Source organism: Tursiops truncatus, chromosome 8 (genome assembly GCF_011762595.2).
Source record: "Tursiops truncatus isolate mTurTru1 chromosome 8, mTurTru1.mat.Y, whole genome shotgun sequence".
Lineage (NCBI taxonomy): Eukaryota > Metazoa > Chordata > Mammalia > Artiodactyla > Delphinidae > Tursiops > Tursiops truncatus.
Window position 1 is genome coordinate 98,238,528 of NC_047041.1, and position 26,191 is coordinate 98,264,718.

At 54.8% G+C, this 26,191-nt stretch overlaps 1 protein-coding gene across 5 annotated transcripts in view; it reads right to left on the bottom strand.

The window, feature by feature from the left end:
- Positions 1-4,571: 4,571 nt before the first annotated feature.
- Positions 4,572-26,191, bottom strand: part of VPS37C (VPS37C subunit of ESCRT-I) — a 28,648-nt gene continuing 7,028 nt past the window's right edge. For 2 of the 5 annotated variants that reach the window (XM_033860772.2, XM_073809006.1), the window contains 4 exons: positions 11,579-11,677; positions 8,392-8,563; positions 7,563-7,645; positions 4,572-6,802 (listed from right to left, as the gene is read on the bottom strand). In XM_033860772.2, the coding sequence (XP_033716663.1) occupies positions 6,080-6,802; positions 7,563-7,645; positions 8,392-8,563; positions 11,579-11,671 (1,071 nt within the window). In that variant the 5' untranslated portion in view covers positions 11,672-11,677 and the 3' untranslated portion in view covers positions 4,572-6,079. Of the gene's footprint in view, positions 6,803-7,562; positions 7,646-8,391; positions 8,564-11,578; positions 11,678-12,644; positions 23,332-26,191 lie in introns of those variants that run through there. The other 3 variants (XM_033860774.2, XM_033860775.2, XM_073809007.1) reach the window with 3 other exon arrangements.

Consider the following 26,191-nt stretch of genomic DNA (forward strand, 5'->3'; position numbering starts at 1 on the left):
ACAGGACCTAACACAGCACAGCAGCCACCAGCCAGCATGCGTGGCTGCCTGACCCAGAGCCCCATCACCAGCCCTTGACCTGTGCCCCCTCCCCTCGCAGCCCCTCACTTGACCAAGAGCAGGGACCACTGGCTGTCAAGTCCAAAGGGCACCAGTGCCACCTCAGGGCCCTGCACAAAGTGGGTACCTAGTAAATCCTAGCCGATTTGGGATTTGGGTTCACACAGCTGTTAAAAGTCCAAAGTTCAAGTCATTTCAGCCAATCAGTTAACCTCCTAACCTGAGAGTAAGAGACCAGGACTGAACATTCCTGTGGGTTAAGTAATTCCCTTAACTGAAATAGTCCCCTCGACTCCCCGGCAAGCCTAGACACATACCTAGTCCTGCAGTGCCTGGGTTTCCTGAACGACGAGCCAGAGGAGGGCATCTGACTCGGAACTTAAGGGTCTAGTGAAGGGAGAGGACTGGCCGGGCCTCGCTGGGCCCTGAGAAGACATCTCGGGGCTGGGGCCTTGCTCCACTCGATTTGGCCCCATATCCACCAGGAGATATCAATGGTCCAAGCCACAGAAGCAACTCTGGAAGAGCAAAAGGAAGTTCCTAGAAGGATATGGTGGGGATGAGGGGGGCTGCTCACAGAATCGGGGAGCTGGAGTGGCACAAGCATGCCAGAAGAGCCTGGCCAGCCCTCTGGCCCCACTGACACCCTCCAACCAAACTCTCACCCACCCTCCGCTCAGGACTCTGTCCCGAGAGAGCCCAGGGTGTGGCTCTGCCCCTGACCACGCAGGGAATCCGGAAACAGGGACACTTAGTCACCTGGGTACCAGGAGTCACCTGGCAGAGATTCCTATACTGAAGGGGCTCCTCAAAAGGGAACTGGGAGGCGGCTCTCAGGGAGGCGCAAAGGGCCCGAGGCACCAAATGTCTCTCACCAGCCCCTTTCCGGATAAAAGCTCTTTAATCTCTAGTCGGGCCACCATTCAGTGGCCTCACAGCCACCATGACCTACTTAAAAACACACCACCCCCAAAAAAGAGCTGCGTTGAGCAGAAATTCTCTCTACAAAACTGTTTTGTAAGTGGTGGTGGGCTTGGGTGATGCATTTCCAAAAAGATGTTTGGTTAAGCAACTGAATAGGAACTACCTCAGCCTCGGAAGCACCTTTGCCAATTTCCAGCCTCGGTGGGCAGACACAGCCCACAGGCCACTGGTCGGCGCCGCTCCTCTGATGAGCAACTGCCCGGTCTCGCTCAGCCGCAGAGGATGCCCTACTGTGGCCTGGGCTCACCCCGGGGGCCACGTGCCAGCCTGCGGCCCCCAACCCCTCCACCCCCAGCCCAGAGCAGAGCCGAGGATACACCCTCTACCTCAGCCAGAGAGGGCAGCACTCATCTGCCCCGGCCCACTCCCCTAAATCGTTGCCTACCTGACCCTCACGGGCAACCTGATTCTAGCACGTTCTCCGCATGTTAAGGAAACTGGGGACCCCAAAAGGAAAGCTCACTCGCACTACCAAGGACCGGGTCTAGCTTCAAACCTGTCACGCCGCTAGGGTCTGGGAGTACCGAGTGGCATTGAAAGGGCATTTCAAACGGCCTCGCCGCAGCTAAGTGCCCTTCTCACCGCGCTAGGAATCTCTGTGAGGCTCTGAACTTGACACTTAGGGTCTGTCCCCGTGCAGCCCCCACGGCAGCAAGAAGCCCACCGCGGGGGCTTCCCTGGTGGCGCAGTGGTTGATGGTCCGCCTGCCGATGCAGGGGACGCGGGTTCGTGCCCCGGTCCGGGATGATCCCACATGCCGCGGAGCAGCTGGACCCGTGAGCCATGGCCGCTGAGCCTGTGCGTCCGGAGCCTGTGCTCCGCGGCGGGAGAGGCCACGGCGGTGAGAGGTCCGCGTACCGCAAAAAAAAAAAAAAAAAAAGTAGCCCACGGCGATCTGGCAGAGGACGCCCAGTGATTTCATGTGGCGGGTGCAGGACAGGGAGGAAGGGGTGGGGAGGGCCTGGGGAGAGAGAGGCGAGAGCAGCAGGGGTGGCACGCCCTGAGTGACCAGCTAGAGCAGCTCTCCACCGAGCTGCTTAGAAGGTGCTGCTTCCTCTCTTCGGCCCCTGGTACCCCCGGCCACCACTCTGGGACCAACGCAAAGCACCGACTTGATTGTGCCCCCTCCCCCAGCCCTGAGATTTTCAGCTTCTTCCTACAAAGCCCAGGGGTCTCCTAGCTGTCCCTGGTGTCCTGCGTTCTCAGTCCCTGATACGCTTGCAAGGCAAGGTCAGAGTTCAGGAGGGGGCAAAGGGCAGTAACCCTTTGACCGGAGTCCAGGGGGATTCGCAGCACAGATTACCCAAGCTTTTCTCAGGACTGTGGCCTCCTGAAGCCTGGTGATTTCTGGTACCACAGTGGCATCTCAGAGGATCCCCTGCAGCCAGATCACAGCAGGTGCGAGGGTTGTCCCCCCCTCCCCAGGCTGAGTGACCCGCTGAACTACCCACCTGCAGTCTCCTCCCCTTGTTTAAACTTGGGGGTTGAAGGGCTGCTGAGAGGATGCACATCGAAGGTTAATACAAAGTGCAGCCCCGCTGAGTATTCAACGCTGGAGATTCTCAGCATCTCTGGGCATCCTCCACAGGCAGCCTGCCCTCGTCACCTTGCTGGGAAGGAAACAGAAGGGCTGACTCACGGGTCCATTAGAAACCTGGTCTCCTGACTCCCCTGAAGCTGCCCTTCCTGCTGAAAGAACAAGACGCCCTCCCAGGCCTCACGATGAGCAGCTGAGCTCAGGGGGAGCTGGAGAGGGAGGCAGGCTGGGTAAGGCAGAAAACCGCTTGCACAGCCAGTTTAGCAGCCTGCTGCCCCTCCATCCGCCTTTAGAAACCAGATGCGAAGATTCGAACCCAAGCTGGGGGTCCTTCGTGGACAAGCTGACAGTCCCGGTCAGCCCAGCAGGTGGCAAGAATGGGGCCCCATCTGTGCTCCGCTGAGGCTCGCATGCCCGCTAGTGGAGCGCTGTGGCCTCTCACCGCCCAAGCTCTCCACCCAGGACAGGGCAAATGTGCAGGCTCCAGCGCGAAAATGCCTCAGGTGGAAAAAAAAACGGGGCAAAAGTGGAAAGGGAAATGCTGTAAGAGCCACGCCCTGGGGGTGAAGGGGCAGGGGAGGGCAGCAGCTCCAGAAACAATATTCAGAAAGATGGGGCTCTGTGAACATGAACCAAAGAAGCCTGAAGGCTACAGAAGAAATCGCAAAACAAACAACGTTGCCCACCATCCAGTTCTACAAGGATTAAGTCATTAGCCAGTGCAGTCGCTGACCGACAGTGCACCCTGAAATGCAGTCAGGATGAAAAAACAAAAAGGCACTTGTGCTTTGGAAAAACAAGCTCCTGAGATAGAGATACCTCCGGAAAAAAGTTTAATGCACCCAGATTCTTGCACCTTCCCATGCATACACAGAAAAGCACTAAAATCATTAACTGAGATGTCTGATCCTCGCGACTAGCAGAGTCATTTTTAACCAAGATGTGTGCCTGACTGCATACACTCCCCAGCCAAAATCATATCTATGCTGGCTTCTCAGAGCTGCTGAGTGGCTGTTTCCTGGGCAATAGTCCATATATAGTAAGGCCCCTCAATAAAACTGAAACCCACAGCTCTTGCACTGTGCGTTTTTCTTTCAGTTGACAGTTTTGGTGACCACAGAGGGACCCAGAGCAGACTTCTCTCCACCTGAACTCTCCAATCCTCTGGAGCCCTGGTACCAACGAAGGCCCCTTGTGCCTTCTGCCTCCTCAGTGAGTCCGGACGACTGGGTGAGTCCCTCCTGAGTCTCAGAGCTCCCATCTTGGTTGGCAATCCTGAGCTCCATTCGGTAGTAGATAAAAAAGGTACCTGACTTCTCAGTTGAAAGATACAGAGAAAGTGCTCGGTTGAAAGACACCGGGAAGGCTCTGACTGGGTGATTAGGTAGGAGGCCAGCCTGACGTCTTTCATCAAATTGGCAATTTAACAGGGTTTGTCAGGACCAAAGCGAAGATACCAGATGAGAGCTTTCGGCTCCAAAAACGGACACGGCTCTTACCGGCCAGTTACGACTTTCTCAGGCAACTGAGAAATTTACGGAAGCGATGAAAGCGAATCCTCATACCGTGCAGCAGTCCCATAGGGAAACCCACTCATTAATTTTAAAAACTAGCTCATCCAGGGACCCACACATAGGGATTGGCCATCCAGGGCTCTCTCTGTGTGCCCACAGTGGTTTTAGACTGCCAGAGGGAGAAACGGGGACACATAGAAGAGCTGAAACGACTCTAGGGTGACACCTAGAGGTGCCGGATTGCACCTATTCCTTAGGCGAAATCATGTATGTACTGGCTTCTCCCCCTAACTCCTTGGAGCAGTTTCTCAGAGCTACCGAGAGGTTGTTCCCCAGGCGGTAGTCTGCAGTAAGGTCTCCAAATAAAACTGAAATCCACGAGTCTTACGTTGTGCATTTTTCTTTCAGTTGACAAAATCAATGCCCCCCGCTGGCAGCCACGTCTTCACTTCTCAAATTCACTGGAACCACAACACTTTTAACTCATCAAAGTTTATTATGGCAACTAATTATATAATACAAACATACCAGCGATCGCTCATCCAGTTCAGAAGCACTCGAACCAACAGAGTCCCTTAGTGATTTCTCTGTATAAATAACTTATGAGAAGCGAGCACAGCTGGTCAGGGACCGACAGGGCTAATCGAGCATCTCGTCACACGCACCCACTGATGGCACGCAGGCCGGGGAGGGGGGCAGGCACCAGAAGGTCGAGTTTCCTCGTTGGCCCCCAGCACCCCAGGCCCACCAGATGCTGGGTACTTGAGTAGTGGACAAGTCAAGGCACATATGACTTCCTAACAGATAGCAGCTCCAGAGTCCGCCCTTGAGACCTGGTTCACGTCTGCAGCAACCAAGGTAATGCTTTGCTCATCACACCCCCCTTTGGTCTACTGTCGTTTTTATTACTCAATGCACTGAAAATCCCCAACGTGCCGGGGGCTGCATGTGGCTCAGAGTCACAATCCCTGCCCTATACGTTCTGAAGACGAGGGAGATGCAAAGAAACGACTCTGATGCAGTGATGGAGTTTTACAAAGCACCACGTGGGAAGAAACTGTTAGGGTATCTTTTGATGTCTCTCTCAGGAGGGCTTTTGGGGGTGGGGAAGAGTTACATCAGGCAGCCAAAGGAAGGGGATGAAGTGAGGGCTGCTGTGAACGAGACTCAAGGCACTAAGGGAGCAGACGGACGGGGTGGGCCTCAGAAGTCAACCGGAAGCAGGGGACGCCAAACAAGAGAGGTGGCCGGGGAGGTGACTCGGCCCTCCACTCCTAAATGAGCTCCCGAAGTGGCTGCAGTCTCCTGGGCCTCCTCCAGCCAGACGGTCCAAGGCAGCCCCCGGATCCTCCAACCAGGGAGAGCAAGGGCTGGGGTCCGCCTCCACAATCCCCGGCCCGCTCACTGCACTGGCTCTGCTGCTGTCGTTCAAACCAGCACACAGGACAGGCTCAACTGACATCAGCCTGTCGGAGTTCAATTATGGTTTTGCGTGACTTAGAAATCATTAAGTGTTTTTCCTAACTCTGTTCTCTCTCCCTGATCCAACCCTGCCATGGTGCGTGGGGCAGGCCATCCTTGAATGGACCCAAGACGCACAGAGAGCTGCATCCCTTAGCGTGGGTACCTCGGTCGAACGTGCCAAATCCCAGAGGAGAGGGAGGGGGTGAGCAGCCCACAGAGAGGACCAAACGCCCTGCCTGGTGAGAACCAGGAAAGCCAAAGGCAGCCACCGAAAGCAGGCGCGCCCTTCCCCCAGGAGGCCAGCAAGCACTGGGGCCGTCCGGCACAGCCAAGCCAGTCACACTGCCCGGGGCCTTGCCAGGCCTGTGTGCTCCCAGCCAAGTCCCTCCAGGCCCCCACGCATGACACAAGTCCACGGGGAGCCAACTCCACTTCCAGTTGACCCTCGAATCTCGGCGGGGGGCGGCCAAAGGTTGTGGTACAGGTGGAAGTAGGGAAGGGCCAAGGGCCAGGACCGCGCCTAATACCCAGGCCAGGCAGGACCCTGAGGCAGTGGAAACCCATAGGGAGGGGCAGGCCCAGGGGGATAGGGCGACTGAAGGGGGCCTGAGGGCTGGGGCTGCGTGGGGTACGGAGGTTTTCCTCCTGTTGAGAGGTAGGGGGGCTGTTGAGGATAACCAGGACCGGGGACCCGGCCCCCCGCCACGGGGTACCCAGGGCCGGAGGCACAAGTGGGGGCCACGGGATAGGCCGGCCGGGGCGGCGTGCTCCTCTGTGGGGACCAGGAGTAGCCCGCGGCAGCCCTGGGTCCTGGCTGGGCTGATGGGTACGGGGGACCCAAAGGCCCGCTGTAGGAAAAAGAGGGCTGGGACACCACAGGGAACGGGGCCGGCGGGAGCGCCCCTTGGGCGGTGGGGCCCACGGGCAAGCCTGGAGAGGGGCTGTAGGGCAACGGGTAGGGAGGGGCCTCCGGAGCCTGCTGATCTTCAGCGACAGGGGGCGTCGCCTGGGGGCCCGGGAGAGACGGGGGAGGTGGGCGGGGAGGAGGGGCGTCCCCAGCCAGCTCCAGGGAGGCCCTGGGCTTCCTCATCACATCCTGGAGCTTCTCCACGCGAACCCGGCGCAGATGGGACAGCATCCTCATGGAGGAGAAGTCCTCCAGAAACGTGTCCAAGGGCACCTCGCCCTCCAGGAACTTCTCAGCCATGGCCTGGAAGACATAAGCTCCAGTGGCAACAGGGGTCTGCCGGGATCGAGGCCACCTGAATACCCCCGGGTCAGAGGTCAGCTGCGACCCTCCCACCCCAGCCAGGCTCAGGAGCTGCCTGTCTTCTCTGGCCCGCCCCCCGCTTTGGGAATTTCTCTCTATGGCCCTTCTCACTGCTGATATATTATACAAGCGTGTGTTTATTTATTCTGTCTCCCTCACCATCAGCCCCCAGAGGGCGGGGACCACCTGTCATGGCCACCGCCGTCCCCACCCCGGCATCGTGCCAGGCTCACAGCAGCTGCTACACGGTGTCGACTGGCCACATGGACACTGGCCCCCTGGTCACTAGCACAGCCCAGCCCAGGGGCTGTGGGACCGGGGAGCATCTTCCACCCAGAGCATGGACATGTGGAGAGAGCCAGTCTGCCCACAGAGAGTGAAGAGAGGCCCAGAGGGAAGCAGAGGAGAGAGACCCGGCAGCCCCAGGAGTGGGGAGGGGCTGGGGGCCTGGCTTCAGCCCTGGAGGGCTCCTACTGCACTGCCCTCCCACCCAGGCCTGCCAGCTGCCCCGCGGCTGTGCTGTCTGTCGCCCATTTCTGCTTCAGCCAGTGATGTTGGGTTCCTGTTCTCTGCACCCAAAAGGGCCTCCACTGGGACTCCGGTGGAGGGGCCATGCACCGCTGCCGTGACTAAAGCCCTGGCCCCACGCCCTGCGGACACTGGTGCTCAGGACGAGGGCTCCTGCTGCAGGGGCAACTGTTCAAGGAAGAGGGGGTGTCAACGGCCAGCTCACCTCAGACTCTTCTTCAATCTTCATGCTTTCTACCTGCAGAAGGTCCAGCAAGGCCCCTAGCTGCAGTGCTGAAGAAAATTTCTCTGGAAGGAAGGGCAGAAAGGTTGACATTTCAAAAGTGCCTCTGGATTCCGTGGTGGCGGCCAAGGTTTCTGCAAGGCTCTCTGAGGGTCCTGTGTGCTGGGGGCCCAGCCAACGCCCTGGGGTCCGCAGCAGAGCCACTTTTGGTCGGTTCCCTTCCTGAGCAGAGAGGAGCTCAGCTGAGCCCCTCCACGCCAGCCCAGGAAGCAAGAGACCTCAGGCTTTGGAGCCCACCCTCCCCACCCCCCAATCCTGTTCTTCCTCTCAGGGAGTTACTTCATCTGCCTGAGCGTGAAGTCCCCCACCTTCAGGACCAGGACAGCCCCTCACCTTCACAGACGGCAGGTTGGGACACAGAGAGCCCGGACCAGCTCCACAAATCACCAGAGCGGGGCTGGCTGAGTGGCCAGCAGCAGCCCAGGACGCATGCTCTCTGGATTCAAATCCCAACTCCGCCTCTACGTAGCTGTGGAGCCCTAGCCACGTTCCTGCATCTCCCTGAGCCTCACTCCTCTCATCTATGACACGAGAATGATGACAGCACCTACCCTCAGATGGCTGCTAAAGCACTTAGCCAGGGCTGGGGACATGGTGACCCACAGTGACTGCTGGCCCCTTCCTGTCCTGGGGAGGGAGAGGGACTCTGTCCTTCCACGTGACTCCAGCAGCTGCCCCAGCCCCACCAGGAACGGGGACCCTGAGTGGACAGAGGCGCCCCCGGTGCACACCCCCGGGGCCGGTCGCTCACCCAGCTTTGCCCTCTGCTCCTGGCACCGCTCCACCAGCTTCCGGAGCTCCTGGTACTTGTCCGAGAGGTTCGAGCGGCTGATCTCCAGCGGACCCTGGAACTCCAGGTTCTGCTCGGCCAGGCTCCGGTTGGTGGCCAGTGCCATTTCCCGCTCCAGCTGCAGGTCCTGGACCTACAGAGCAGGACACTTGACCGTGAGACCCACCACACCACCACTCAGCTCGCAGGGGGCTGGACCCGTCACTCACCATGGCGGGGCCGGGCAACACTCAGCCCCCAACTAGAGTCAGACAGACCCAGGTTCCGACTCTGAGCAAAGCACTCCAAACCAGACACCTCACCGAATCCTTAACCCCACAGCCTACGTGGTGGATGCATGCGAAGGGCCACAAGATGAGCGGGAGGAGACTCCCCCGTAGGCTGTGCAGAGCTCCAGGGAGGGGGGCGGAGAAAGTCAGAGCCTTCCTAGGAGGGAAGGGACCAAGTCCCAACCACCTGCCCCCGGGATTCAGAGTCAAGAGACCTCCTCTGAGGTGCACTGATGTGGCCCAGACCTGACCACAGGCCAGACACGCAACGAAGCCCCCAAATAAAGTTAGTGTGAGGAGTGAGAACGCCAGGGCCAGCCCGTGACACCGACTCCAGAGGGACCTGTCCCTGCCTCCTCCACAGGTGTGTCCTACAGAGAAGCTGCTCAGATGAGCTAACACAGAGGCCCCCAAGAACCGCAGGGGAGTCCCCAGGACCAGCTGAGGACTCCCACCGGCACAGGCGACCCGTGGCCCCCGAGGCTCTGATGCCAACCTTTGCACCTGGATGTGCCCCACTGAAAGCACGCCCCCAAGCTGAGCAGCACTCTCTCCTCGTCCAGGTCTTTGCTGTCACCAGCCGGTGAGGCGGCAGCCTCGGGAACCCTTCCCAGACCTGCTCTCACCTGAAGCCCTGTCCATTTGTCAGGGGGTCCTCTTTACTGACAGGAGGGCAGAGAGTCAGACCCACACCCCTGAGGGAACGGGGACGCCAGCAGCACCAGTGGCACCAGCACCCACAGCAGGGCTCAGAGCACAGCTTGGCAAGACCAGCTTCCACGCGGGAGCCACTGGGCAGCTTCTCCACCACGGTCGGCACATGGCGAGCCAAGCCTGACTGGCTCGTCCCCAGTCAGACGCAGGAAGGCCATGGGCGTCCTGGAGGAGGGGGCTTCCGGGGGCTGCCATCCTGCTGGTCCCCAGCCACAGGGCCTCGAGCGCTGCGCTCTGTGGTGGGCCTGGAGCCTGCTCCCCTGCTCCAGACTGGAAAGAGAGACGCCACGGCTACCAGAAGTCATGGGGCCTGGCCACGGCCTCTCAGGTCTGCCCCCACTCCTGGGCTGTCTGCCTTGCTGCCACCAATACCCTCTGGAACCACTGAGCAAGCACCCTGACTCAGGGACGCCCGCACTGCGGAGTTCCAGTCTCACTTTCATCAGCCGGGAGAGCTTTTCTTTTCTTATGTGTCTGACACAGAGCGGGGGGCCTGAAGCCCTCTGCTCAGCTGCCCCTTACGGGGCCCCAGATCCTCAGTGGACATGTCCTCTGTATACCTCCACTGCCTTTTCCCTGGATCTTAACCAGTAAATCTATGCCGTGTCATCTTCCCCTAAACCTGGTCCTACCCGTTTCTGCCCCCTTTCCCCAGAGCCTCCCCCAAATCTTTCTCCATTAGGGGTTCCCTAGGAAGCCCCTGATCGGTCAATAAGACAGTTCAAGCACCCCATCAGAAGACCCCGATATTCACACTCTTCCACATGGAGAGAGGTCCCCTACTCTTTTCTCTCAGCAAAGTCCACATCCCAAACTCAAAGAGCTCCCATCTCCCCTCACAATCCATGGTGACTCAATTACCATCTTATAGCCCGTGCTAGGAACCTAGTCCAAGGGGTTTTGAAAGTCTAGGGAGCTTGCCCTCCTTCATTTTTCCCTTGTCATCAGCAAAAATGGAAACACATTCCAAAGGCCAACCAACGAGCTTGGCATTATTTGTGTCCGTGTCTCCCAAGCATCGGGGGCGGAGGCGGCAGCGTGCAGAGCCGCGGACAGGCTGGACCGTGGGCACGTCCAGCTCTGTGGCCACATCTGGTCACCTGACCTTTCCGACCTCGCAGGGGAGTCACGGGGTCAAGGCGCCCGAAAAGGCGGGGAGAGCCCTTTATAAAGTGTAAACCTCTGCACGTTCAGAAGGGTTGTTTTATTCCCGTGAGGACCACGATTAGGAAGTGAGACGGTTTGGTGTCTGTTATGATAGGGAAGGGATTAAACAGGAGATGAGCCTAATCCCAGCCCCAGAACGGCTCCTCCTGCAGACGCAGGGCCAGGCCAGGCGGTTGGGGAAAGGCGGTTACAAAACGGCACCAGTGCTTTTAGAACCACCTCCAAATCCAGGCTGGAGCCACAGTGTGGGGGCTCCTGGGGCATGCGGGTCCCGGAAGGCACCAGGTGCCAGAGTTGGCGCGGGGGCCCTGGACTTCCTGGCACTGCACCCCCGCAACTCCCAGAGGGCCCAGGAACTAGACTGAGACCCCAGGGGCTCCTCAGCCTGGCCAGGGTGAAGGCCACAGAACAGGCAGATAAACTTGGCCCAAACCCCCAACAAGCCAGTGTCCTTAAGAAGGGCCTCAGGGCTGGGACGAATTGGGAGACTGGGACTGACGTATACACACCACTATGTATAAAATAGATAACTAGGGGCTTTCCTGGTGGCGCAGTGGTTGAGAGTCCGCCTGCCGATGCAGGGGACACGGGTTCGTGCCCCGGTCCGGGAAGATCCCACATGCCGTGGAGCGGCTGGGCCCGTGAGCCATGGCCGCTGAGCCTGCGCGTCCGGAGCCTGTGCTCCGCAACGGGAGAGGCTGCAACGGTGAGAGGCCCGCGTACCGCAAAAAAAAAAAAAAGATAACTAATGAGAACCTACTGTATATCACAGGGAATTCTACTCAATGCTTTGTGGTGACCTAAACGGGAAGGAAATCCAAAAAAGATGGGATATATGTCTATGTATAGCTGATTCACTTTGCTGTATAGCAGAAACTAACACAACATTGTAAAGCATTGTAAAAACTATACTCCAATAAAAATTAATAAAATTAAATTAAAAAAGAAGGGCCTCAGTCCCATCTGCTATCCTTGGCCCCGTGACAGCCCTCCTCTACCTCAGGGAAGTCTTGGGCCAGCCGCTCGATGGCCGCCGGGTCATTCTGCATCTCCTCCAGCTCCTCCAGGGTCTTGTCTTTCAGGGTCTCCATCTTTCCCTGGGAGCACAGAACGACACTGAAGTGAGGAAGGGACTGCTCAGGGGGAAGGGACCCCCAAGCCCATATTCATCGTCTGTCAAAGGACCAACTGGAGTTTCCCAACGATGCCTCCAGTCCACAGGGAGGACCAAGGAGGGTCAGAGTCCGGCCCCCCAACCACCCCCGTCCCCAGGGAGACCGAGAAGCTGCTCCTCCACCCAGACCACGAACAGCAGGCTACACGGAGGCACTGGGCGGTCAGAGGCAAAACCATGATTCCCGGCAGTGCCAGATGAAGCTCCCCAAGGAGCAGACAGGAGAGGCAGGAGGAGGGAGGCTGACAGCCAGGGGCAGAGACTAAACTCGGCCCAAGGCCGCCTGTGAGCCCTGAGGCCAGCACACACTCTGGGAGGTGTCCACTCCTGCCTGAACCCTAAATACACCCACCCTCCACATGGGGGCTTTGCTGGCTTTAACACCACAGGCTCAGGAGCCTCCCTGCCGGTTATGTTTAGCGTGCACCAACCACCTTGGGTTTCCCTCAAGCATTCTCTGCAACAGCCATCCACTCCACGTGCCACAAAACAGACTGTCAGAACTTCCCTGGTGGCGCAGTGGTTGGGAGTCCGCCTGCCAACGCAGGGGACACGGGTTCGAACCCTGGTCCGGGAAGATCCCACATGCCACAGAGCAACTAAGCCCGCGCGCCGCAACTACTGAGCCTGCGCACCTAGAGCCCGTGCTCCGTGACAAGAGAAGCCACGGCAATGAGAAGCCCGTGCACCGCAACAAAGAGTAGCCCTCGCTCGCCACAACTAGAGAAAGGCCCGTGCGCAGCAATGAAGACCCGATGCAGCCAAAAATAAATAAATAAATTTATTTTTAAAAAACCAGACTGTCACATGCGTGCCCTTGTCAGAGAAGGACAAAAAAATCACCACCAAGTTGGCCCTACAGCCACCAGAAGGAAAAGAAATCGACCGACCTGAATGGGACGCCTGCTTTGACAGAAGACCTGGTTTCAGCAGTCCTCTCCCTGTCGCTCTGCCCAGAGGAACATCGATTGATGTCTGTGTGACACAGGGGTCACAAGCAGGCCCCAGGATGGAGCCCCAGCGAGAAGAGGAAGCACCAGGACTCGCTTCCCTTCTACTGACAGGATCTTCTCCTTTCATGCTTTTATCTTTTCTAGATGTGTGTCTTATAGTCCTCATTTCTCATCACAGAGGCTCTGTCAATCTTCCGAAGATGCCAACACTACAGAAACCCGGAGCCCCCACCCCTGGCGCCAGGGCTCAGCGGGAGTGACGACTGGGCCGAGGGGCCACCGTGGAATCGAGGCCCAGGGTTATGACTGTGCAGCCAGAGGTGAGCTCCAGGCCTGCTTCCTCGTCTGGACTAGTAAGGGAAGGCATCTCAGGGCGGCAGAAAGATAAAGGAGAAACCAATAAACAGAGACCACACGACCCCATTTGTCAGGAGGGTCCGGGTTTACCCCTCATGTCCCGGTGTAGCTATAAAAGGTGCCCCTTTTCACGCTCAAAAGTGTCCCAGGACTTCCCTGGTGGTCCAGTGGTTAAGACTCCTCGCTTCCACTGCTGGGGGTGTGATGGTTGGGGAACAAAGATCCCACTTACCGCACGGCATGGCCAAAAAAAATAAAATAAAAAGTGTCCCGGTTTAGACAACAAATTCCATGGTCACCCTACTGATAAAGAGCTACCCAAACAGGGTCACCCCCACTTTCTTTTACCTACTGAGGGCTGAATGTCGCCCCCCAACCTCCAAGACAAGGAATGCCAAGCTTCGATGGGCACCTAAACCTGGGGGGACACTTGCTGAGAATGCAGGTGCCCCAGCCCCACCCTCAGAGCCCTGTGTCGTAGTCCAGAGTCGGGCCCAGAAATCCAGAAGCTCTCCCAGAGACGCCGATGCAGCTGATCCAGGGCCAGATTCTGAGAAAGACGACAGCTCGCTGCTAGTCATGTGAAACGGAGGCCACTGGTTACTGAGCATCGCAGCGTGAGTTTTACACGTGCTGTCTCTCCTACTCCTGCGAGGGGGCAGCACCGTCCCACTGGCAGGTGGGGATCAGAAAGGTTACAAATGGCAGAGTCAAAATTCTGCACTCTGTCTACACCTCACTCTGCTGCTCCCAAAACCCTTGGGCTAAAGGTTGGGTCAGAGGCACGGCAGACTGCAGGGGCCTGGGGAAGGAGCAGAAATGGGGAGGCCCACCCTATTACACTGCAAACCCAGTGAGTCCACCACAAGTTGGACACACAGGAGGAACGGAGAAACATTCTGAAGACCTGGAACATCAGGGGCCTGGACTCGATCAGACTCACCTCATCTGAGTCCTGGGCCCTGCCACTTGCCATTGTGGGGCCCTGCACGGTGGACCCACCCTGAGCCTCAGCCTCCTCATCTGTAAAATGGGTTCGTGCCACAGTCGACACAGGCAAAGCTCTGGCCAGCGTGAGGCCTGGCCTAGAACAATGCTGGCAAAAGGATCCAACACCACAGAAGTCACTGATTTGTTACTGAGGCCTCCAACACAGCCCAAACTTGCTGGGCCTCAACGGCACCCATCCTGGCTCCACCCAGAGCGGGATCTGCCACAGAAGGGTGTCTGCTCCTTCCCACAGTCAGGGCTGAGCACAGAGACACCCCTGGACTGAGGATGGAAGCTCCAGGGTGGGCAGCTGGCTGGCCGCACACAAACGGCACCGTCAGCAGTGCCATCCGCGAGGGCCCCAGGAGGTCCAGACGTGCCCACCACACACCCAGTGGGAGAGCCCCACATAGAGCCGCAGTTCCCCAGGACGGGCCCCAACTCTCCCCAACCATTTACCACATCCATGCTGGATGAGACCACCTTTAAGGCAGCGCAACCTCGAGAGCCAAAGGCACACCTTTTGGTCTTAGGACACCTGTCATTCCTAACATTACGGAGGACCCCAAAGAGTTTTCATTTCTGTGGATTTTAGCTATTGATATATGTATCGAAATTAAAAGTGAGAGATTTTTAAAACACAGTATGAAAGCACACACACCAGCCATCAGAAGGATGTCGTGTCGTGAACCCTCTGAAAACTCCCCTTGTACTCATTTGAGAAAGAGAGTAAAAAGGAAAATAACGTCTTAGGTTGTGGAAACTGTTCTGACCTCATAGGTGGCCAGACAGGGTCTCAGAGATACACCCCCAGGGGTCCCTGGAACACACTTTGAGAACCACTGGCCTAGATGTTAGGAGAATGGACTCTGGAGCCAGACTGCCTGGATTTGAAGCCTGGTTCTGCCACTTACTAGGTGTGTTATTTAATCTGTTTGTGCCTCAGTTTCTCCACCTGTAAAACGGCAGTACCTGGAACGCAGTGAGCACTACGTAGGTCTTTGCCATTACCAGGACCCTCAAACCCACGTTACACAGTGAGTCTTGCTATTATCCAACCTCACAGACGAGGCCCTGAGAGGTGCCCAAGGTCACCAGGCCAGGAATTGGCAGTGCCTTAACTAGTCCAGGAAGCTTCTCAGCTTCCTTCCTTCCTTCCTTCCTTTCCAGTTTTATTGAGATATAATTGACACACGGCACTGTATGAGTTTAAGGTGTACAGCATAATGATTTGACTTACATACATCATGAAACGATGACCATCCATCACCTCCTACAGATATAAAATTTTAAAAATAGGAAAAAAATTTGTGTGTGTGATGAGAACTCTTAGGATTTTCTCTCAACAACTTTCATATATAACATACAGTGCTAGTTATACTTATGTTGCCTCTATTATAAATTACATTTTTATAAGTGAAAATCTATAAAATTGTTATAAATTACATTTATCATGATCTATTTATCATCCCTAGTACTTACTTATCTTACAATGGGAAGTCTGTGCTTTGTGTCTGCCTTCATTCAATTCCCCCTCCCCCACCCCCTGCCTCTAGTAACCACGAATCTCTTTTTCTATGAGTTTATTTGTATGTTTGTTTGTTTTTGAATATAACTGACCTACAACACTGTTAGTCCTATTACACAACACAGTAATTCATTTCCGTGCATTTCAAAAAGATCAACAGGGTAAGTCTAGTTACACTCAGTCACCATACAAAGATATTACTTAGTTATTGACTATATTTCCCACACTGTACATCTGATACTCGTTGACTCATTTATTTTGCAACTGCAAGTCTGTACCTCTTAGTCTCCCTCACCTATTTCTCTCCTCCCCGCAACACACCCCCGCCTCTGGTAACCACCTGTTTGTTCTCCGTATCTATGTCTCTGTTTCTGTTTTGCTATGCCTGTTCATTTGTTTTTTAGATTCCACACATAAGTGAAATCATACAGTACTTGTCTTTCTCTGCCTGACTTATTTCACTCCGCATAATAATTTAACTAATTTAACTTTTAATGAAGTTTTCCTTTTTACTGAGCTACCTGTGTCCAGCTAGCTTAGCATCTGTCGTCCTCTTGCCCCTTCCTCTCTGAGGGCACTCAGGCGGGTGTAGCCTCATCTGACAGAGGAAAAGCAGAGACCCCGGAGAGGAAGGGATTTGTCAACGAGTCCCTGCGAGGCAGGATGAGAATCGGGGGCTCAATCCCCCTGTGCCGTTTCTACCAAGTCTCCGCCAGGACCCCACGCGCACTACCGTTCAGATGCCTACGGCCTGACATTGAGCGCCACCACGTGAGGCCAGCACAGTGTCCAGACTGACCAGCAGAACGTGGGGGCTACGGTCTGGAGAGGACAGCCCAAGCTCTGCCACCTGCACAGGGAGACCCACACGACGAGCACACCCGCCACGTCAGGCTCCGAGCAGACCAGGAGAGCCGCGCTGCACGCCGGCCGTGGCAGGGAGAGGCCGAGGCAGGGAGAGGCCGAGGGGGCCTACGCTGGGCCTCTCAGCCCAGAAGGCCCAGGGAGCTCATCTGACTGCACAGGAGGTGCTGATGTAGGACCCACCCTGCAGCCCCGAGGGGCCTGGCTTCCAGACGGGCTTGCCTTCACTAGCCACTTCCCCCCCCGCCCCCGCAAAAGGGAAATGTTCTGATTAAAGTCACCAAAAAAAAATCTTCATAAAACTTTCAAGTATTTTACAACACACTGAATTGTTGTACTAATGGGGCTGACCAAAGGGTAGTACTGATGCCTCTATGTGTCCCGTGTGCACGTCCATCCTTCTTGAACTTGTAGTGCATGTGGGCGTCCGCAGGTGAGTCTGTGAAGACAAAGCCGCCCAGCCTTCCCCCTGGGCCTGAGAGTCCCAGGTCACACAAAGTCCCTGATGTTGCTGAAACCTGTGTGAGGCTGCTGCTTCCACAAGGACAGGAGCAGAGGCAAGGATGTAACTCATCAAAGTCTGGTACTAAGTCACTGTAGATATTTAGCAAGAAAGGAGACTTCCCTGTGTTCAATAAAGAATGGTGGCCAATCAAGAAATAAATAAGCAAGGGTGATTCCAGGGTGTCCTGAAGTGTGTGACCCCCTGTACCACTACACACGGCCCCCTGAGATGCCTTCCCCTCCAACCACCGGCCCAAATGATAACGTTCCTCTGCCAGCCGAAGCCCCACACCTGGTTCTGTTAATGGCTTTAAACTTCTCGTGGTGGGACTTCCCTGGTGGTCCAGTGGTTAAGAATTGGTCTTGCAATGCAGGGGATGACAGTTTGATCCCTGGTCCAGAAACTAAGATCCCACATGCTGCGGGGCAACTAAGCCCGTGCACCACAATGAAAGATCCCACGAGCCGCAACGAAGACCCGACACAGCCAATAAATAAATAAATACATAAATATTTTTTTTAAAAAAAGAAAGAAAAGAAACAAACTGTTGCTTAGAAAAAAATAAACTCCTCGCGGCAAAAATCCCTGAAACATCTATCTACCTGGTGATCTGGACAATCATGTGTCTTTTAGACAGCAAGAACTCACCCCAAAAGGGCAAGGAATGAAACCCACAGCTCCCCTAATTAGACCACGATCTCCCTGGATCAGGCCCCCTGGCCAGGGAAGAGGATTCCATTCTGCTGGTATGCGCCAAAGCCTTGAACCTGGCATTCCTCACCCTTCGGGGATGACTATCTCCGCCATTCCCTGATTGGGAAAGAGCGCTGCTCTCAAATACAGAAAGAAGAAAGACCATCTCAGCCCTGTGGTCATAAAAAGCGTCTCTCCTGTGTCAATTCCCTTTCATTGCAGACTTCAAAGCAGGCCACGCATGTTTGAAATGCCTCAAGAACTTCAGGTATGAAATACCGTCATTTCATGCAGGTCATTAGAATGAACTCTCGAGGTCAGCCTGCATATTCCGAAGTCCTCGATGCTACTGGAAGCGGACCTCTTTCCACATAGCGAGTTTTCAGGTGAAATGTACTCGGCCGTGGTGGGCTGTGGGCTGTAGTGCTTTTCTTCTTATTCCACCTTTTCTGGTTTCTAACTCAACATCCCTCTCAATTCTACGATGCCCATTTCACAGTTGGTGAAATTAAGGTAGAGTGGCATGTAACTTGCCTATGGAGACAAGAGAGGGAACACCAGAGCTAGGAGCCCTGACCCGGCCACTGCTCCTTCCACCAGGCTCTGCCCACCCAGCCACCTCCACTCACACCGCTCCACGAGAGGCTGCTGGCATGTGGAAGAGCCACCCGTCCCCATTTCTTCTGGAATAGGCGTGCTCAGGATCCCGCACCCAAATGGGCCCCACTCAATTTTCCTTACTTGTCAAATGGGACCCTGATGGTCCCACAGCTCAAAGCCCTCTTTGCAAACTCTCCCATTAATTTATATAATCAGCCTAGTAAGTAAAGTGAACACAGGGCATAATCACCCCTACTTCAGCGATGAAATGAAAGCCAGAGAGAAACAGTAAGGGTACTGCCCAAGGTCCTATAAACGGCTGTATTGCCCAAGGTCCTACACACTGCTGGGGTCGAACGACCGGAGGCCAGCGTCCCTTCCCATCTCCGGTATTTTGATTTCACAAATGACACAGGGGAGCGATAAGGGTAGAATTTAGTTATAAGGTCATCCAAGATGCAGAGATTACAAACCCGTGCAAGTCACGGATCGCCTGGGCCCTCCTCGGTGCCTGCCTCCCGGGTGGAGGTGGCTCACATCTGTGCCCGCTGACAACATCTCAGGCCCGAGGAGCGGGCAAGTTCCATCTTACAAGATTTATCACAGCACTGTCCACCACTGGACGTTACCGGTGCCTTTCTTTCAGAAGTTCACAGACATCACCTGATCCTGCGTCACCCAAGGATGAGGCCCGAGGCTGAGAGCAACAAGCACTTCTCCTAATTTGAAAAACAGGTTGGGGGGCTGGGGGCGGTGAGAACAGGACAATATTCTGCCCAAGGCCCATAAAGGAGGTGCCCCCCAAGTCTGGGCATCTGTTGCCATCAGTGTTCTGCTTCTGGATCATCCAAGGTGGCAGAAAAAATCCAAACCAGAGCTTCTAAAAGTGGCCACGACCACCAGGGATGCCACGAAGTATAGAGAACTGGGGGGTTACTGCGAAGCTATTTAGGGACGCAGAGTCCATACACTTTTGTTTCTGGAGGCCTGACAAGTCCAACGACCTCAGCCCTGGGCACTCAGGCCCTGAGCTAGATCCCCTCCCAGTTACCACGGTGCCCAGGAGGATGATGGGTACTTCTCGGGTGGTACCCGAGGTCTGCCCCAGGGGAGAAGAGTGAGGAGAGGCAAGCCCCTTGAAGGCAAGGAGAATTCTCGTTCACCTTTGTATTTCCAGGGCCCAGCAGAGGCCGGCACATAGACAGCGCAGGGTAATGCTTGCAGAAAAACAGCCAGAGGCAGGGAGAGAACGAGGCAGTCAGCTGGTGGGCAAGACACAGGGACTTGAGGACGGGGCTGCTTCTACTGTTTCAGCCTTCATTCATTTCTTCCTGCTTCACTGAATAAACATTTAATGAGCAATTACTATATACCAAGAACAGGACAAGGCCCCAGATAAAGGGAGGAAGGATAAATAGGAGCAGAGGGATGGAAATAAACATTTACTGACTCCTGACTATGTGCCAGACACAGCCTTATGTAAAAACTGAAGCTAGCTCTCTAGGAACTCAGTTTGGTTTCAAAAAATGAAACACTTCACAACAAATCATGGTGAATCCAGGTGAGAGCAGAGTGAGAAGTGGGGAGGGGGTCAGCTCGGAGGGCTGGGGGCGTGAGAAGCCCACAGGTCCTCATCGCTGGAGCCATTCGTGCTGGGACAGGAATCAGAAGGTCAGGGGCAGGTGACAGCCGGGCCGTCGTGGGAGCTACTGCAGATGCTCAAGGCCGGAGACGGGGTGAGGACAGCTGAGAAGAGGAGGCAGCTGCACGGCATGCACAGGTATAGCGACGACAGCTCTTTGCGGGGCGACACCACCCACTCTAAGGAGATGAGACCGGGACGAGATGGGAAACGAGCAGGTGTTAATCTGCGTTCCCTCCACCAAGAAGAGAAAATGCATCACCGTTTCCTAACAACCCCTGGGAAAAAAACTTGCTTTTCTTTTTTTTTTATTTATTAATTTTTACTGGCGTATAGTTGCTTTACAATGTTGTTAGTTTCTGCTGTACAGCAAAGCGAATCAGTTATACGTAGACACATATCCCCTCTTTTTGAGATTTCCTTCCCATTTCTTTTTATTTTCCTTTCCTTCTTTCTTTCCTTCTTTCTCTTCTTCTTTCTTTTCTTCCTTCCTTCCTTCCTACCTTTCTTTTGTCTCCTCTGCAGCTTTCACCTCCACAGAGGTCACAAACCCAGATGCCCACACAGGCCAGGCAGGCATGTCAGACACCGTGTCTCTTGAAAGCACGGGCACCTCCTGCAGGTAGGAGGGGGGGTCCAGCGTTGCCAGACCTGCCGGGTCTCCAAGGGAGGCTAGAAATCCAGATCACTGCGACATCGCCCCACTTTTAAATTTCAGTCACCAATTCAAAGTTGTAACAAACACAGGGTGGGCTGTGGTTTGTCACCTGAAATCAACACCATACCCTCCATGAGAGACACATGCGAGGAGGAGAGATTCTACAGGAGGGGTGGGGGGAGGGGAGGGGGGAGGTGACAGACATTTCTCAGGTGTCCTGGAGCCCACCTTCTGTCACAGAGCACTGTGCAGGGCCTGACATAGCTAGAGCAGCGGCAGCCAGAACCAAGGAGGCAGCTTCCAGGTGCAGCCCCTGGGCCTTGGGAAGCCACACGCCGCTGGGAGGGGATGCGAAGTCTCCAGCCACCGGCCCCTGCTGCTTCCGTCTCTTGGCCTCGACTTCTTTCCACTACCCTATCTTGACGAAATCAAGCTCCACATACCTCGGACACGGCGAACACGATCTAGTGGAAGATAGTGAGGCCCAGAGGCGACTACACTACCCCTAGTGGATCCAGGCCAGAGCCGTGCCATTCCTCACCACTCCCCGAGGGGGAGGCTGCACAGTGTCCCAGTGGGGAGAGGATGCTGGCGAGCGCTCACCTCAGGACAGCCCCCCAGATCTGACCTCAACAGGTGGAAAAGAAAGCAAGGTACTGACGGCTCTTGCTCAACAGGGATCTCTCCCGGGACGGTTCAGCTCAACAACAAATAGTTTCAACTGATATCAGATCCTATGCAAGGATAAACTCAGAAAAAAAAAAAAAGAAAGTAAAGACTGAAAGCAAAACACAGCATTTTCTAAGTGTGAGGGTGCTCAGATCAGAGTTAAGGTGTGCCAGTCCTAGAGATGCCTTGCAGTGCCCCTTGTCCCTTGCTTCTGCCTAAACAATTAGTGCCAGCTCTCTCCTGGCTGGGTGCAGAGTAGAAACGCACAGAATTTGAGGACTGACGCCCTGGGTTTGCGTTTTGGCTCCTCAGTTTTTTAGCTGTGTGACCTTGATCAAGTCCCTTAACTTCAGTTTCCTCATCGGGAAAATGGGCACCATGATGATAATCCCACCTTGGGGATCGCGTGTGTGCCTGGGACGAGCAAACGGCCCTGAGAGAGCTTTGCAAGCTCCTGCGCCCTAAACAAGTATTAATTATTCTGCCTCCTGGAGGGGGGGGGCAATCCGATGATTAGAGGCGACTCCTGACACCCCCGGGGCTCAATATTGAGTCAAGCAAAATGACCGCTACCTCTGAACCATGACACAGAACTGTGACTGAGCCAGGCGCTTCCATTTTCCTGACTCCACCAGGAGCTAAAGCACTGGCTCCAATTACTCCCTTCCTCTCAGTTACCAGCCAACCTTTCCTTGCCGGCTACTTCAAGCCTGAAATCACACTGCAAGAAGAGTTGCAAAGGCCTTTGGTTTCTTGTAAGTTTCCCACGTCTCCCTATGGTAGCATAAGAAGCTGTTACCATAGCAACCTGCACAGTTCAATCTGCACATGTTATAGGGAACTGGCCCCATCCCACCCCTCTCGTCAGAAACACCTGTGGTTGCCTCAGAAACCTTTCTAAGCCTGCTGCGTAATGAGGAAATACGTGTTGACCTGATCTATTTTTCTTTTCCCAGGATGATTCCAGCCACGCGATCAAGTAACCAGGCCTTCAGTCACCTAACTTCCCACAGGAGTTGATAAAAGCAAACCAACCATCTTGCACTTCTCACCTGGCCCAAAGCACCGTCGAATTAACCTGCCGCAACAATCTGAAAAGTTGGTGTGTATGCTCCAGGAGGGAGACTTCTTTAGTTTTCATTCTTTCTAAGGAATTTCTGGGGTTGGGAGTCAGAGCGCCCTCCATAGCCCCCAATGCTGAACAGTTAAGACAGTGTGAAAAGCAGTGGAAAGAGTTCAGGGCTTGAGAGTCCAATATTCTGGATTCAAACCCCAGCTTGACCTTTTACTAGCTACGTGACCTTGGGCAAGTTATTCAGCCTCCTAATTCTGCTTCTGATTGGTAGAATGGGACTATCTCTACCAACCTCATGGGCTGGTTATGAGGACTTAACAAGAAATAAACATGAAACCTTCTGGAGGTGCTAGGAAAACCACCAAGCAAGCGCTAGGTAGCATCGATTCATACATTCTCACACCTTTACAAAACTTACTGTTGTAAAATGCTGCCTGACAACCCTGCCAGGCACCCAGTTAGGCTCGTGGGGGAGGACTCTGAAAGAACAGGTCCCAGAGGGAAGCAGAGGGTGTGGCTTTCTGAAATGGGCTCCACACCAATCTGAACGAAGGTCCACGAATATAAAGGGGGCCCATCTACAGGAGGGATGTACAATCTCTCAGGACAAGGTTTTTGGAAGGAAAGTATCATCTTTACATTGATATTTACATGAGCGAATCCTCCTTGCGTTCACTGAATAACTCCATCTGACACCTCTTTTCCCAGAGGCAGGCCCCCAAGTGAGAAGACCCAGGAATGATGAGCTGTTTACTGGGCCAAGTGCAGGGGGCACTTTTTTCTCCTCAAACTAGACTCCCCTCCCAACCTCCACTTCCATCAGCATCCTCCAGCTTCTCACCCTAACTTCTAACTCTCCAGGCCGTCTTCCTCACCTCTGACGTCCACCACCAGGTTTTATCTAGTCGCTGTTCCAATGTCTTTTAGGTGCCTCCATCCCGGCCCTTCCACAAACTCCAAGTGGGTCTCCCCACCTCTAATATGCCAGGCACCTCTGGATTCATTGTTTTTAAAACACTGCTTCCACCTCCCTCCAACCTTCCCTGAAGCTAGCCATCTCTTCCCTCCTTCCCTCCCTCCCTCTTCTGCTTATCTCCCCCCACCCTGACCCTCCAGCTGGGAGCCATCTAAGCACAGCCTGCCATGCTGTCAGGACGTGCCGCCGCCATCCTCTTTTCCCACTTGCCTGGTGTGCCCACTCCTGTTGCTTTCCGAAACTTTTTCAAACCCCCAGCGCACGGAACAGATCACAGAGACCATGCTCTGGGCGAAGGGGCAGGGGGAGAGCCCTACTCTCCCAGCTCAGTCTTCCCCTTGACCTCAAGGGGGCCCCCGAGGCACCTTGCCAGAAGGCAGCTGGAAAATCACTGCCCTAACCCCTCACCCCTGCTAATCCCAACACTCCCCGCCCCACACCCTGCCCAAGCCCCCCTCCTCCAGCACTGATGCCTCACCAGCAGGGCGAAGGGGGAGGGAAGGAGGGCTCTGCGTAGTAAATGCTACGTGGACTCACAGAGCACAGGGCAGGACGAGTCTTTGGGAGACAAGCAAGAAAGGGCAAAGGCAGCTTACTTAATCTCTCCATACGTCGGTCTCGTCAGTAACAGAGGACTTTTATAAGGATGAAATGAGTTAGTGCCCAGGAAGTCTAATGCCCGGCTCTCAGGCTGGGCTCAATAAAGGGTCATGATTCTCATCACCATGGCTAAGCTCACACACTCAGCCCATTCCTACCTCTGCAACTCAAGCCCCTCCCACGTGGACACTAAGGACAGAAAACTTAAGATTCCTCCAGAGACCACATCAGTCAACAGAGCGACGGAACTCAGATGGCTGGATGTAACTCTGATCAACAGCATTCAGCTTCAATCAAGACGATGGCCAAGAAACAGGTCATCTAACAAGCAGCCTGTTCCTGAAACTTCCTGACAGTAAAGCACAACCCGGCCACTCAGAGAAGCGTCCTCGTTGTCTGGTCCCTGGCTCTGACTTGAGAAGAAAACCATCCTCAGCTTCTTCCCACTGAACTTCCATCTGTTTCTCCTCCATCCCAACTGTTGAGGTGACTCAGAAGGGATCTCACACTGCAGCTGTCAGTCCTCCACCCCACCCCACGCTTTCTAATCTGCAGATCAAGCTGACCACATAGGTTCAACCATCCTTAAGGAAGGATCAAGATTAAGGTCAAGCCAAAGACACACTCAGGACAAATAACAGGAGTCTGTACGGGGTCACTCAAGCGTGTCTGTTCAAAGTCCGAGATGATGAGACTCTGTTTTCTTGCTGATCTGGGGCCATCCTAGGCTAGTATAAAGTGGGGCAGCTCCGGACCCTACCCCTGCCAGCGATGCCTGACCCTACGAACTTCTGGCTCCAGCAGAGGCAGGCAGGTGTGTTGGGGGCAACAGTGTAGCCACAGAAAAAGAGAAACCAGGCCTGAGCCTCCTCAGGTCTACTCTGGACTCAGGCAGGAATCTATACAAAGGCTATCGTCAAACAGGCTAGAGGTGGCAGTGCCGTACCAGCGGCCGCACTCAGCTCTGGACTCGTTTCCATCCTGGTGCAGAACGTCCACCACGAGCCAGCCTCCCCAGCAGCTGCCTGCCTGGTTCTAGCAGACTCAGCCCTCTCCAGCCCTCTTCCACATCCCCCAGTAACCTCCAGAGAACGCAGTCGATCAGAGCTCTTGCACCCTGCTGAAAACTTTTTTTAAAAAAAACCCAGTGTTTGGGACTTCACTGGCGGTCCAGTGGTTAAGAATCCACCTTCCAATGCAGGGGACACGGGTCCAATTCCTGGTCAGGGAACTAAGATCCCACATGCCACTGGGCAACCAAGCCCACGCACCGCAACTGAGCTCACATGCCTCAACTACAGAGCCTATGTGCTCTGGAGCCCACGCACCACAACCAAAGAGGAGCCCGCGCGCCCCAACGAAGAGCCCATGCCGCAACGAAAGATCCCGCGTGCTGCAACTAAGACCTGGTGAAGCCAAAAAACAAACAAACCAAAAAAAACCAGTGTTTAGGATCATGTTCAAAATCTTGTGCTCCTTGGCTTGGCCTACAAGGCCCTGCATCAGCAGACCCCGAGCCTCTCCTTCCAGCTAGACCTCCCTCCTCTCCCCCACAGGCTGCAGACTTCATCCTGACTCTCTGTTCTACCTATTCCCAGAACGAACAACATGCTTCCAATCACCTGACAAGTATTCCACATCTATAAAGATCAATACAACAAGGATCCTGCCCTCTGGGAGTTCCCAGCTCTGCTGCCCTGCCTTTGCTCTTACAATTCCCTCTGCCTAAAATTTCTTTCCTACACCTTCTCTAATTTGAAAATGCCTGCTGATCCTTCACCATCAGCTCTCTGGGAAGCATTCCTTGCTCCTTCTCCCAAAGACTTCATCCTGCCCTCCCATTGTGCCCTGTAAGTACCACACAGCAATTACTACCTAGGAATCAGCATGTTTCTCCAGCAAGACTGGGAGCTCCCCAAGGGCCCAGTGCACGTCTCATTCATGTCTGCATCCCAGCACCGAGGTCAATGCCTAGCACACACAAGGTGCTCAGCAAGTGCTGACTGCACGGGAACCTCCACTTTTTGGCAAACTTAGAGCAACAGGGACCAGATTTACTCTCCTGCCTCAAACAACTACAAACGAGAAAAGATAAATGAAACAACAGTTTTCAGACATTGGATATCTAGCAGCAGAGGATGGATTCCTGGGTGGGAGCAGGGGACAGGAGCAGGGAGCAAATGAGGTGAGCTCTACAATTGCCCCAACTTACTGTCTAGAGAGAGTTTTCAGGCCATGGCACAAGGAGGGGGTACCCAAGGCAGAGCCTGACAGTCTCCCCAAGTTGGGAAGAGAGAGTTGGGAATCTAGGGAGGCCAAGGTAGCCA